This window comes from Sciurus vulgaris (genome assembly GCF_902686455.1).
Source record: "Sciurus vulgaris genome assembly, chromosome: 13".
Lineage (NCBI taxonomy): Eukaryota > Metazoa > Chordata > Mammalia > Rodentia > Sciuridae > Sciurus > Sciurus vulgaris.
Genome location: NC_136474.1, coordinates 100,102,197 through 100,115,389, shown reverse-complemented (window position 1 = coordinate 100,115,389; position 13,193 = coordinate 100,102,197). Strand labels below are relative to the sequence as shown.

Below are 13,193 nucleotides of genomic sequence, written 5' to 3'. Positions count from 1 at the left end.
CGCGCCTGCTGGGAGAGGAAGCACAGCCGTGTCCACGGGCTGGTGGTGCTCGGGCCAGCTCAGGGAGCACTGTGGCCATGGGCCCGCGGCTGGCGCACCCACCTGTGCACCCGGGCGTCGTCCTCCGTGAGCGGGAAGAGCTGCTCCTCCACCTTGTCCCAGCGCTCCAGGCAGCTCCACAGCCAGTCAGGGCTGACCACATGCAGGTGCCTGCACTCCTGTGCCTGCCGCACCTTCTCCGTGCCTGTGGAGACCACGGTCAGGCTGTCCCTGCAGCAAGGGGCAAGGACACCCTGGGGAGGGGGTTGGGAGGAGCCGAGGGGAGGGACCCCGAGAGGCCAGGCTCCCAGCAGCATCACCCACCTCTGCCAGAGACCAGGCCTCGGCCAGCAGCACCTCTGTATCCCACCACCCGCCAGGACCTCGAGCTCCCCCTCCACACAGCCCCAGGGCCACCTCCCGACTGGACCCAGCCCCTGCTGAAGAGCCGCCCGTAGGTTCTGTCAAGTCCCTGACACACACCGGTCCCTTTCTCTCCAGTCCTGCTGTCACCACCTAGGGGTCACCATCGCCAGATGCCACCATCTCCCATGGGACCTGACGGACTCTCACCTGCACTCCTGCCCTCAGCCCCATGAGGACCTGTCCTCCACTTCCACCACAGCTCACCTCAGCCCTTCTGGGCACCCCAAGTGGCCCCTGCTGCCTTCCCTTAGCTCCTGCCCACCCCGTCCAGGTAGCTCCTTGTCCAGGCTCCAGGGGACCCTGCCCACCTGGGGTCTCACTGTGACCCCTGTGAGCGGAGGAGGCTGTTGCAGCTCTGGTTAGCTGTGTCTTTAGGACAGTCATTTCCCCCAGACAGAAGCCCTGCTACCTCCCTCACGTGGATCCTGTACACAAGAGCAAAGACAGGAGGTGTCCACAGGGAACAAGCCTCAGAGCACGCAGAAGGTGCGGGTCAGGTGCTGGTGGCCACAGGGCAGCAGCCACACGGGGGAGCACTCGGGTACAAAAGCAATGGACCTGAGCCAGGCCTACTTCATGTGCAGGTGGAGGCTCAGCCCAGGGAGGCTTCTCCTGGAGCAGGGGGTCTGGCTGAGCAGAGCACGCTGTGCCACTGGAGCCACAGGACTGTGCTGGCCTCTGTGGAGACTGGCAGGAGCTATGCTGGCCTGGGGTGAAGTTCGGAAACCCTGACTCACTGACGGCAGGTGCGGGAGAGAGCAGCCGACAGGCAGGGCCGGGGTTGCCGGCAATCTGCACTTGGGAAGTCAAGTGCTTGTGAGAAGTTGCTTTAAGCACCTAGGAGGAGCACTCCTGCAGGTGCACCCATGGCTCAAGGGTTCTGTTCTCAGCAGTTCAAGGGGGTTTTACCATGAAAAGCAAGGCAGCCTTCTGTTTTTCCACCTAGAGCGAACTGTTCTGTGTGCTCCACATGAAACCCTGCCTCTGGCTTTCTCAGAGAACTGGTCATCTTTCACTCGCTACACCGAGGCACCCAGTCTGTGGCTTCCTACCTCCACCAGCCCAGCCTTGCCCACTGCTCAGGGAGAGAGCTCCAACATCCCACAGCATGCAAAGTGACTGTTCAAATGACTCCCGACAGTAGAGGCCAGCTGTGCACCACCAGGCACACACAGGCCCACAGAACGTGCAGAGGCAAAGAATTCTCCAAAAGGTAATTGTCTGCCTACTCTAATCAACAGGTCACAGCTCTGGAAAATGTTCCTGAGAGCTCGCTGTACGTGCACAGCAAAGCCAGCCTCCAGGAGAGGGACCACCATCAGGCCAAGGCAGGCACAACCACCCAGGAGCACGCTGCTCTCTGCTGCACCCACAGAAGACAGGAGGGGCACTTACCAGCCCGTGCTGCGATCAGGTGTGTGGCCCTGTCGGGGGCGTCGGGGCTCAGCACCAGCTGGGTGAGGACCCTGGCCCCCAAGGCTGTGGCGTGGTAGTGCTCCCGCGTCTTCTCCACGGGGAAGTTTGTCGGGTGCAGCCCACTGAATATCACGGCCACGTCCGCCAGCACCTTGCTCTTGAGCTCTGGCACAATCTTGCGGATGTCCGGGGCTTCCTCGAGCTCCTGGCTGAGGTACCTGTCGTACCGGGTGTAGTAGTCCGTGTGCACGCGCACCAGGATCTCCTCCAGGTGGATCAGGTGGTCGTCGTCGTCCGTGTCCTCCTCCTCCTCCTCCATGCTCTGGTCCAGGGACTCGCCCGCGGTGATGCCCGACTGCTCGCTGTTCTGGGACTCTGTCTCCGCCTCCTTCCTGTCCACACAGCCATTGCCCAGGCCACAGAGGCCATCTCGCTCGCCCTCCTCCTGCACATCCAGGTCTGGCCCTTTGTCCTGCGTGTGGACTCTGGAGCCCGGCTCTCCCGGGGGGCCCGCTCCTGCAGGTCTCCCCCCGCCCATGTCAGGTGGGCCTCCCTGCTGTGGGGCTCTTGCTGCATCCTGGGCAGTCAGAGGTCTTTTTCGGCTTCTCTTCTCACTTTCCCCCTCAGAAGTGGAGGAGGAGGACTTGGGACCCTCCGACTCGCTGCTCTCGCTGTCACTGGACAAATCAAAATCTAACTCCGTACCAGACGCGCCCTGTGTGGGCTGTGCCCCTGGGGAGGTCCGACCAACTGGTTCACAAGATGCTTGGGCTTGGGGCTCTGGAGCTTCTGCCAGCTCACGGCCACAAGGGGCCCGGGGGGAGGGCCAGGCGTCCCGCTCGTCTGCCTTGCCAGGAGACGCTCCCAGCACAGCCTCACTGCCGTTCAGCTCTCGGGTAGGCTTTCCAAGGCCATTGCTCCGCTCTGCCCCAGGAACGGGTCTGCCTTCCTCAGGGTCTTTCACAGATGGAGCTTGTTCCAAGACGTCAGCACCTTTAGAAGAATGGTTTACTAAAATGTGCACACAGAAGGAAAGGTTTCTGTCACTTGCTGTTAGGCAATTCTCAAACACAGCAGCATACCTCCCCACACCAGAATCACCGCCCTCTCTCCCAGGCCGGCCCACGCCTGCTGCCAGGAGCCTGGCTGCAGTGCCCAGGGGGTGGCCTCACAGATCTTGTGCCTTTCCAGCCCTATGGGCCCTGGCTTTAGGCCTGCCCCAGAGGAGGTCCCCACCATGCACCCTACAAGAGGCCTTCTCACCCTCTTCTCCCAGCCTTGACCTCTAAGTTTCACTTTATAAGTGCGAGCTTCAAGGTCTCTGCTTCACAACTACAGCCAACAGAGACTCAAACCAAATCAAATCTCCTTCAGAGACTTTGGCTCAAGCTTTCACAACAGGAACACGGTGCCCTGCGGGCTCCGGCAGGCTCAGCCCAGGCCTGCGCTGAGGGCAGCTCTGCACCCCACTGCTCACTCCCTCTAAGGAGAACTGGAGGAGACGCAGCGCTCAGGGCACTCTGCTGCGTAGCTCTCCAGAGGCTCGCTTGGCCGGAAGAGGACCGTGTCAGTGAGGTCTTAAATACCTTGCTTTTCAGTATTGCGTAAACCCAAAACCTATTAAGTTGAAATTAAAAAAAAAAAAAAAAGTAAATCTTGACTTTACAGCAGCCAAAATAGAGACTATAAATGAGAAGACACAGAGGCTGAAGCAAACACTCTTGTTTCTTTGCAGTGCATCAGGAGGTCACGCCCACCTTTCTTCCGCGCCTGAGACTCCCGGTACCCAGGGGGCGCGTTCACGTCACCTGTGCCTGGGAAATACACATACTTCTTCACAGTTATCAGGTTGGGGGCGAACTTCCAGACATCTTCCCGGTCATCAATGATGCAGACCATGGAGTCTCCACAGGGAAAGAGATTTCTATAAGTAAAAGCAGGTGGTTTGAATGAAGAACTTTACCTCTGGGTGTAAAGCTCTGTTCTGCGAAGGAGAAGCCTCGAGCAGAGCACATTTACCAGAGGAGGGGCCTTTATTCAGTCCCCACTCTTGCTGTTTCCAGAGAAGGTAAAAATCAAAAGAATTACACCTTCTCCTCCTGATTCTCCTTAAAAACAGTCAGCAAACTTTTTCTTAAAGGTCCAGATAAATATTTCAGGCTTTGCCAGTCACAGGGCCACACTTAACCCCGTGGGGTCGAGTCCCCAAGTTCCCCAGGAGCCCCAGCTACTCTAGAAACATTCAGCAGAAAAGAGGCGGTGACTTTAGAGTGGAGCTGTCAGGCCACCCCTGCCACCTGAAGCCAGTGCCCAGGAGGCCCCTGTACAGGTGTGGAGTCCAGGGCGCGTGGCCCAGGCCTGGCTGTGTAGTGAGGACAGCAGACGCAGCAGCAGGCTGCACTGTCCGCAGGGCGCCTCCTGGGGCAGAGGAGGAGCCTCCAGACAGCCGTGCTGCACATGCTGCAGTCGCTGCTGGAAACCAGGCTGTCGACTCCTGGAAGACACCTCCAGCACTGCCACCTCAGCTCTCTACACGAGCCTTCAAAGCAGAGACCGCACGGCAGCTGCTCTGGGCGGGCCCCCTGGCACATACCGCAGGTTTCCTGTTTTAGAAAACGGATCGATGCACTCATCCCGGGACAGGATCCGGTGGGAGAAGAGCTTCTTCTCAGGGTCTAAAAAGCCTGTGGGAAGAAACGCAACAGTTGCACGTCTGGGGTGCACATGTGTCTCTGCACCTTGTGGCAGTGTCGCACCCTCTCCAGGTGAGACCTGTTCCCTTGGTCTCTGTTGCTTGAACCCTGGGCTCCATGAAATCCCTCAAAAGTGAACCACGTTTGTGTCTCGGTGCAGTTAATTTGAAACCGCTGGTAATACGCTCTTGAACCACCTAACCAAGCTAAATGGCCTCGATACTGCTATAGTTTACTTGCTGGGTGAAGTGAAGGAACATCTCATCTCAGGCACGGGGGGTCTGAGTGCTTAGCTGTGTGACTGCCTGACAGCAGCCCCTCCATCTTCCCCAACCTCAACGAGTGTGCTCTTGCAGGTGCACAGGAGAAGGCATCTTCACTGGGCTTCCTTCTCAAACCACGTCAGCAGTCTGTGGAGGGGCTGGGTCCAGGGGCCCTGTGGTGCCTGAAACCTGGATAGCACTGAGCCCTACACACGCTGTTTTTCCTATATACACACGCCTGTGGTAAAGCTTAGCTTGTAAACTGGGCACAGTAGGAGTTTCACAGCAATAATAAAGGGAAGCCATTGTAGCAGCATGCTGCCATAGCAACCGTTGGCTGTGGCCTCCCTCAAGCACCTCAGGGCACTGCATGGCCCTCCTGCCTGTGAGGACAGGCAATGAGTACAGGATGCACCTCCGGTTTCTCTGGCACCCCTGAACTGCCAGCATCACCACTCTTGGGCTCTGAGGCGTTACTAAGGAAAGTGTCCTGAACACAGCACTTTGAAACCACAACAGTCACGTTGATGACCGAGATGGCTACGCTAGACAGGGGCTGAGTCATATCCCCAATGGCACGAATTAAAACTTATATATTGTTGCTTGCTCTCAGACAGGGGTAACTGAGATCACAAGCATGCACAGCAGTTGCCCCTTTACCGAGAAAGCAGAAGTGCAGAGAAGGGGGACCGCTGTACTGACTCACGCCAAGGGCAGTGCAGGTACTTCCCACTGTACACACCACTTCCCAGGGCTGCAGATTTAAGCAACATCACGGAAATGGACTGAGAGGGTACTGAGCTTCAGGTTACACACTGACCAGTTGGTGAGGGATGCAGTTTCCAATCAAGTCCCTACTTGTACTGTATCAGACATTACATTTAGTAAGGATGAGAAGTCCACATTTACATCATTTACTAATTAGAAGTGCTTTTTTAATACAAAGAATATAGAAAAATAAGACAATAAAACTACTCTAGTCTGTGGAAGCAAAGGAACTAGCTAGAAACAAAGCAGGCTGCTCAGGTCATCTACTTGGGTGGAAAAGACACTTGAGGCCCAGGTTCCATGCCACTTAACTTAGCAACTTAACCTCACCTGCCATTTAAAGCACCAGAGGAAACGCACAGCAATCATACAGTCTTGGAAAAACGGCTGCCACCACGTCATAGCTGATGGCACAAACGCAGCATGTGCAGAGGGCAGGAAACCAACACTCGCTAAGGCAGACTGCCCCGCCTGGAGTCTGACCAAGCACAAGACATGGAGTGGACTTCAGAGGACAGTGACTCTCTTGAAAAGCTTAGGGCAACGGAATAAGCATGTGGACAAGCCATCTCTATCCATCACGACATGCCAAGGTGCCAAGGAACCCCTGGACAGAGAGGTCAGCAGTCCAGAGAGGGTGCTGTGGCTCTTAGCACCCTGCTGCAGCTGCGGGTGAAAGCACACCGAGCCGGCTATCCGGGAGGCACTTTGAAACCCGTACTGCAATATGACCTGCTCTCTGAAGACTGACCTTTTGGGTCATACCTCATCCCACTGTCTCCATTGGGTGCCCAGATGGACCTGGATGCCCACCTCTGTAGTGTGAGCAGTACACTGTGCAGTGACTGCAGCGTGTTCAGCCCCGCCACCTGGCAGCAGCACACTTGGGATCTCTGACCATCTCATGGAAGGGCTCTGTGCCCTGAGCACCCACCACCCCGATGTTAGAATCCAGCCCTGACAGGCCTCAGTTCTCCCAGACCACCCACCCCTTAGCATTTCACGAGTACCAAACGCTTGCTCTTGTGGAAGAAATAAGTTCTACCATGCGAGTGAAATGAAGTTCTGTGAACACTGAGGCTATCCAGTGAATAAACTAAAATGTGGTGACAGAATTAAGAGAGTCTCTATAATGAGAGAAAAACATTCAAACTGTTACATTTCTATCCTAATTATAACCCAAGGGCACACTCTGTGAGCAGTTAACTTAAAAAACTAAAGGCATGATAAAGAGGAAGTTTAGTAACCATTTTCTTAAAAACCTAGCTTCTCTGCAAGTTTCTCATTTGCAGAAATCAGACCTTGATAATGTCTGCTTCCTGCTGTGAACTGCTGCCACCTGATGGACGCTGCGTGGAAGGAAAGCTCACACTTCTCAAGGCTGCCTGCAATAGGGTCAAGTCTTTGGTGGCCCAGCCACTTTGGCCAGACCCTCTGGGCGTGCGATGCCGTCATCTCGATGCCACAGCACTTGGGAGGGGGGCAACTGCACTGCAGTCCTCAGGTGTGGCTAGGCTCAGTGCTGCTGTCCAGGGAGGGTCTCTGTGCCTTGCGGCTTTCTCCAGACAGCCCTGGGTGTGTTTGTACACTGGGATGTTAACATGGAGAGCCCAGCCTGACATGGCAGGCACTGGACAAGCCCACCTGGGGCACAGCAGGACTCGCTGCAGGAGGGCTCTCCCGGCAAGCAGAGGGGTCCTAGAAACCTCAACACAGATGTTCCGCTGATCCGCGGGTGGCAGCCAAGTGCCTTCGGCCTCCAGGCTGAAGTAGCAGCATGCCGTTCTTCCTGGCTGCTTCACCTTCACCACACTCAGGCCCTGTGATGTGGGTCAGGTGCCCTGTGTCAAAGGGGCTGAGGAGGAGGGTGTGCCTGGAAGAAGTCAGGAATGGCTTTGCCGACACTGACCCTCTCCAGCCCAGTCCTGAGGTCGCCTGAGCCTGCCACGTGCTCACCTCGCCATGCACCCCAAGCTCAGACCAGCCAAACATCACGACGTCCGGAGGAAAGGAAGACTCCTGGATGCAAGCAGTCACTGTTGAAAGTGACTGACTTATGAACTTGTGGGAAGCTGAAAGAGCCCGGCGAGGAAGGTGGGCATCGCCACTCATCAGGCAGGAAGCCAGGAGAGCAGCACAGTCACTGCTGGTCAGGCACCGCTCAGCCTCCCCAGGAGCCTGATGTGCGTATTCCTGGGCCAATGGCGCCCTGCGGATATGGGGTGGAGGCCGCCCATCACACACCAGCCAAACCAGCCCTTTCAAGGGAGGAAGGAAGTGCCACAGCACACAACACGACACAACACCATGGCTCAAGACTCCCCCACAGGCCCAAACCAAAGAAGGGATCCTACTTACTCGTGTGCTCTTAGTGTGATAAAAGAAAACAAAGTTGTTACATTATATGGCTACCTGAGGAGAGAGGTGTTTGTAACAACCGTGAGAACCGTGTATGCACCAGGACAAACTGGGCAACATCATGCAGAAAAAAAGGAAGCTGAACAGGTGGCACATGTGCACAAGAAACACCGTTCTCGCCTGTAACACAGCCAGGCCCCCTCTGCTGTGTCTCGCTCACTGCAAGGCCCACAGTCCACCTCTGCAGATGGTGTCCTAGAATGGTCTGGGCTCCTACAGCAAAACACTCGAGGCACAGCAGCCCCAGTGACCGCAGGGTCTGCTCCCCGTTGACGATGCCTTCTCAGCATGTCCTCGCAGGGCGGATGGGACCAGCCAACTTCCCGAGGTCCCCTGCCCCAGAACGCTCATTCCACTCACCAGGGCTCTGCCAAGCCCAAGCCTGTCTCTGGGCACCTGCACCTTGCCAACCGGCTTTTAACACAGTCTAGAGCATGACAGCAGTGCCCCAGCCCAGTCACTTCCATCTTCCACTCCGCCTCTCAGCAGCTACAGCCACAGTATCAAGGGCAAAAACACAAGCTGTGACCAAACTCACTTTAACATGCTGCTCCTGTCCTGTTAAGAAAGCCTCCACGCCAGCCACCAACTACAGCAGATGCACCACTCGGCAGTGCATACTGCCCCCAGGGAGGTGAGGCATGTGTATGTGGGGGTACATGGGAAATCTCTGTACATCTGCTCAATTCTGTGAACTTAAAGCTGCTCTAAAAAAAAAAAAAAGAGCCTATTTTTTAAAAATTTCCTACAAAGATACTAAATACTAAAAGGAGACTAGAAATTTAGTTCTTCATCAATAATCAAAACCCAAAACAAACCTGTGAAGATTTGTGAATCTCCAAGTACTCAACTGAAGAGATTCTGCAGCTGTTGCCAATGGTCAACAGGCTACAGTTCATATGCTCAACGGGGCAGTGAGGACCTCCCGCCTGCTGTCCCACAGACCCCCAACTGTGCTGCCACATGGTGGGGCACCCAGCTAGTGCAGGACCCAGGACAGGAAGCCATCGCACTGCACCTCAAGTGCAGCCAAGGCAGCTGGTGTGCCAGAGGCCGCCTCTCAGCTGCTCCCCACGCAGATAGGCACAGGGCTGCGGAGGTGCATAAGCCTTCAGCAGAACAGCTTCAGAAAGCACATTCACATGGTTTGTTCCCACACATCTGTGGTCCTGCACGCTGGCCTACATGGTGGCACCTGGCCAGAGCACTCGGTGGCCATGAAGAATTTCTCACCTACTGATTCCTTGCCGACTGCCAACCCAGGGACTGAGCCTCTGCTCTCCTTTCCTCATCGTTAAGCAAACGTCCCATCCCTGAAGATGTCCACAGACAGGCAACCCTGATCCCACTGCTGGTCCCACAGTAACCAACTGACCTGCGATGGTGTGTGCATACAGCCGGCTGCCAAAAGTGAAGACGTGCAGCTCGTAGAGCTTGGCGATCTTCTCCAAGAAGTCCTTGCAGTGGGGGCGCAGCCGGGTGTGCAGCATGGGCTCGCCCCGGCCCAGCTGGAAATGGAAGATGCCCTGCAAGGACCACAGGGTGGTAAGAGAGGGCAAGGGCTGGCAGGGGTGCCTGAGACCGCGGGCTCAGCGGGAGGCTGTGGATGAACCCCAGGGCCGCGAGGGCCTCATGACCAGCACTGACACACTCACTCAAGTGAGGAGGCGCAGGCCAACGCTGCTGAAGCAGACCCCTCTGGTGACCACACCAGCCACCGAGGCGAGGGCGACTGCCCTCAGGACTTAACACTGCCCGCGACAACTACAGAGCTCCTGCGTAACTGTCCCTCACAACCATACAATCACCACAACTAAAGCAACTGTTTCTGCTGACCTCCACGGTACGTACAAACTACCCACTGTGATGGTTAACTGCCACTGGTAACCATGCGAACCACCCATGGTGACAGTGATTATCCCTTAGGACTAACCACTACCCATCACTATCACAGCTCCCTGTGGTAACTACCCCTCATGACCATTACAGTTACCGCAATTACCTATGACAACTATGCATACCATCTACTTCTGGTAACTACTCATGGGAACTACAAACTACCCATCACAATGATGGTTAACTACCACTGGTAAGTTACCAACTACTCGTGGGATAACAACCCCTGATGACTATAACTACTACCCGTAACTACCTACTATACCTATCTATAACTACCCCGTTTACTATGCTAACTACCCATGGCAATGATGGTTAACTACCTCTCATTACTAAAATCTCTACCCATGATAATAGCTCCCTATTCTGTTACGGTTTTGATGAGTGTCCCGGAGGCTCCTGTTAGTGCAGGAATGTCCAGAGGTGAAATGGCTGCGCTGAGAGCTGTAGCCCAACCAGTCCATCCCGGTTTCAGTGGTCTGACTGGTGGTGACTGTAGGCAGGTGGGGTGCCTGGGAGGCTTCATCCGCCACCTTCCGGGACAGCGCGAATGGAGCGGTGCTCCTCTGCCACGCCCTTCCGCCCTGAGGTCCTTCGCCGTGGGCCCAGAGTCGTGGGTCACCACCATGGCCTGAACCTCTGGAACTGTGAGCCGAAATCAACACCCCCTCCTCTAAGCTGTTTTTGTTCAGTATTCCGGCCACAGTGATACAAAGCTGATTGTAAATTGTACCACGAGACAACCACCTGCTACTGAGCAAAGAACTGAACTATGGAAGTCTGGGTGCGCCTGCAGGCTCCCATCCTGGCTTCCCTCTCGCCACCTTTCTCTGGAATGTTTCCACTTCCTCTCCCACCCAGGTTCTCTAGGGCATGACACGGGCTTAATCCCACCCAGGCATCCAGAGACGTGGCATCCCAAGGCAACACATCTTCCCAGGACGGCTCCTCGTCTCCCACTCCACTGTTCTCACCAGTGCCCAAGCCCCGACACCTCTAACAGCCACACGAGAGGTTCAAATGCAGACAGGATGCCACTCACGGTGCCATGTGGGACAGCTCAGCACAGGGAACGACTGCCCAAGGTCGTGTCCACACTAACTGATCTGCTCCCCAAAGCAAGCTGACCTATGGAAGTACTGAAAGAGACGATGTACTCTTAAACTGAATTATGGGAGCCGAGGCTCCTCGGAGAATCACCCTGGGAACAGATGATAACTAACACTCACCTTGTTTGACATCTGTGGACAATGTTGCTCTGTTGTGTGTATTAGGGTCTGGTCTAAATCAACCATGAGGACTAGTTTTCTGTTTCGATGTAGTCTTTGCTGATCTTCCCTTCCAAGTTGTTCAGCTTGCTAAAATTAAAAGAAAGAGAAAATGACACGGTACATACACTGGATCCAAAGTAAAACCCAGTTTTATTAAAAGAAATAACAGGACACCAATAGGTTCCTCCTCAAACCCATCACATGCCCACACATCAAAGTCCACATTTGCCTGCACACTCAGGCTCTCCCCACCAGCCAATGCTGCATGCTGACCAAGAGCTACTTCTGTCTGGCCCAAACCTGCTTATGGGAGTCTGGTTTAGGTAGCAGTTTTGTAATTCAGCTAAATATGCAAAAGGAGATGGGGAAAGGAAGTGGGCCTCTCTATAACAATTCAGTTGAATGCTAGGGGGCACCTCAGTACAGGTGAGCTGCAAAAATAATGGAGGAGGAAGACACTGGCCGAGTCCAGGGGCCGGGGAAGAAGCTCGGTCCTCTGGGCTCAGTACTGCCCCTCACCACTGAGAGGTAGGTCAGTCAGCCATGAACAGGCCAAGAGGCAGATGTTGACGTGCGCACTAAGAAAATTCATACATCATTAACCTGAGACCACAGGGAGCCTTCCTGGAAAGGAGGGCATCTGGAGAACGGGAGCCCAAACGCCAACCTCCTCTTCTGGTTGCAGGTGATTACGACCCTTAAGGTAACTATTACCTGAAACCATGGGGACCTGATGGAAGCTGAGAGCTTTAGAAAATGGGGCCTGTTGTGTCAGAACCTCCTGCGTGCCAGTCAACTATGACCCCTTAAGGGAACCACTATCTCTTGGGACCAGGTCACCAGGACACTCCCTCATCACCAGGCACAATCCCCTCTGTGACGCGGTCATCCCGAGGAAATCCACGGAGGCTAACCAAGGGAAACTAACCGTTAAGGGGGAGCAAGAGCGCAGAACAAGGGCAACGACACTCAAGTCCCTTAAAAGCCCCGATTCTCTAAGGGCGTCCTCCTCAGAGACTGTCCAGGACACTCGGTGCTTGCACTGCCTGCTCTCTCTCGTTCTCACCGGGAATTTACTGTTACCAGGTACAACTCACCTGAATCTTCCCTGCAAGACTACAAGAAAGCAGTGGCAGAGAACCGCACAGCAGCTTCAGCTGTGGGGTGTGCTTCTCACTCTGCAACAGTTCCCCGGAGAGCCCAGGACTCGCCTCTGAAAAGGGCCCTGCCCGACCTGCTGGAGGGCAAACGTGTGCACTAGGGCCAACACGTCGGGTACACTTCGTGGCAGATTCCTTGCTGTGACTGCATTCAGCAAGTCACTGACCTCCCACCGCATCTGTTCCTGAGAGGGATCCCACAGAAAGGGCCAACAGTTCTGCTGTGGTAGAAAGATGGCAGATACCCCTTCTTCTCCATCTCAAAGTTCTGGGTTTTGTTTTACATACACATACGAATTTATAATTGTTTAAAGTTCAGTAATTCAGAAAAACCAGAGTGGTGCATCTGGCATTCTGTCTTCCCCACAAAAATAGACTCAAGTTGTTGCATGTCATTCGAGAGCACAAGTGTAACGAAGTCCTCACACTGAAAAATGTATCTCTACTTAGAAATGGATGACCCTGAAATGTTCTCACAGCTCAGACAAAACACTCATTTGTTGTGGAACGCTGTCTACAGGTGGTGGGGATGGGGGTTTGGAGGGTGCCGGCTCCCACCCACCCCAGAACACTTGCCTGCAAACCAGACAGCACCTATGGAGTCATGAGCTTCGGATGACCCGTGGGTAACTGAGCAGCACAGGGCCTCCCTCCCAGCCCTGCGCAGGACCCGCTCCCCTACTCTCTCAGCCACCTGGCTCCCACCCTGGCCACCTCCCACTTCCACCACTCTCTGTGGAAGCTGATCCTGGGTCCCCGAGCACCCAGGATGAGGGCAGCCCCTGGACAGCAGAGCGCTCCAGCAGGCTATCCCTCACAGCCCCCTTGACACCTGGTCCTGCC

General features: G+C 55.1%; 1 protein-coding gene across 4 annotated transcripts in view; it reads right to left on the bottom strand.

The window, feature by feature from the left end:
- Positions 1 to 13,193, bottom strand: part of CTDP1 (CTD phosphatase subunit 1) — a 50,353-nt gene that overhangs the window by 23,411 nt on the left and 13,749 nt on the right. For all 4 annotated transcript variants that reach the window (XM_079109422.1, XM_079109421.1, XM_079109423.1 and 1 more), the window contains 6 exons: positions 11,149 to 11,277; positions 9,399 to 9,549; positions 4,475 to 4,565; positions 3,639 to 3,805; positions 1,861 to 2,892; positions 103 to 244 (listed from right to left, as the gene is read on the bottom strand). In XM_079109422.1, the coding sequence (XP_078965548.1) occupies positions 103 to 244; positions 1,861 to 2,892; positions 3,639 to 3,805; positions 4,475 to 4,565; positions 9,399 to 9,549; positions 11,149 to 11,277 (1,712 nt within the window). The remainder of the gene's footprint in view (positions 1 to 102; positions 245 to 1,860; positions 2,893 to 3,638; positions 3,806 to 4,474; positions 4,566 to 9,398; positions 9,550 to 11,148; positions 11,278 to 13,193) is intronic.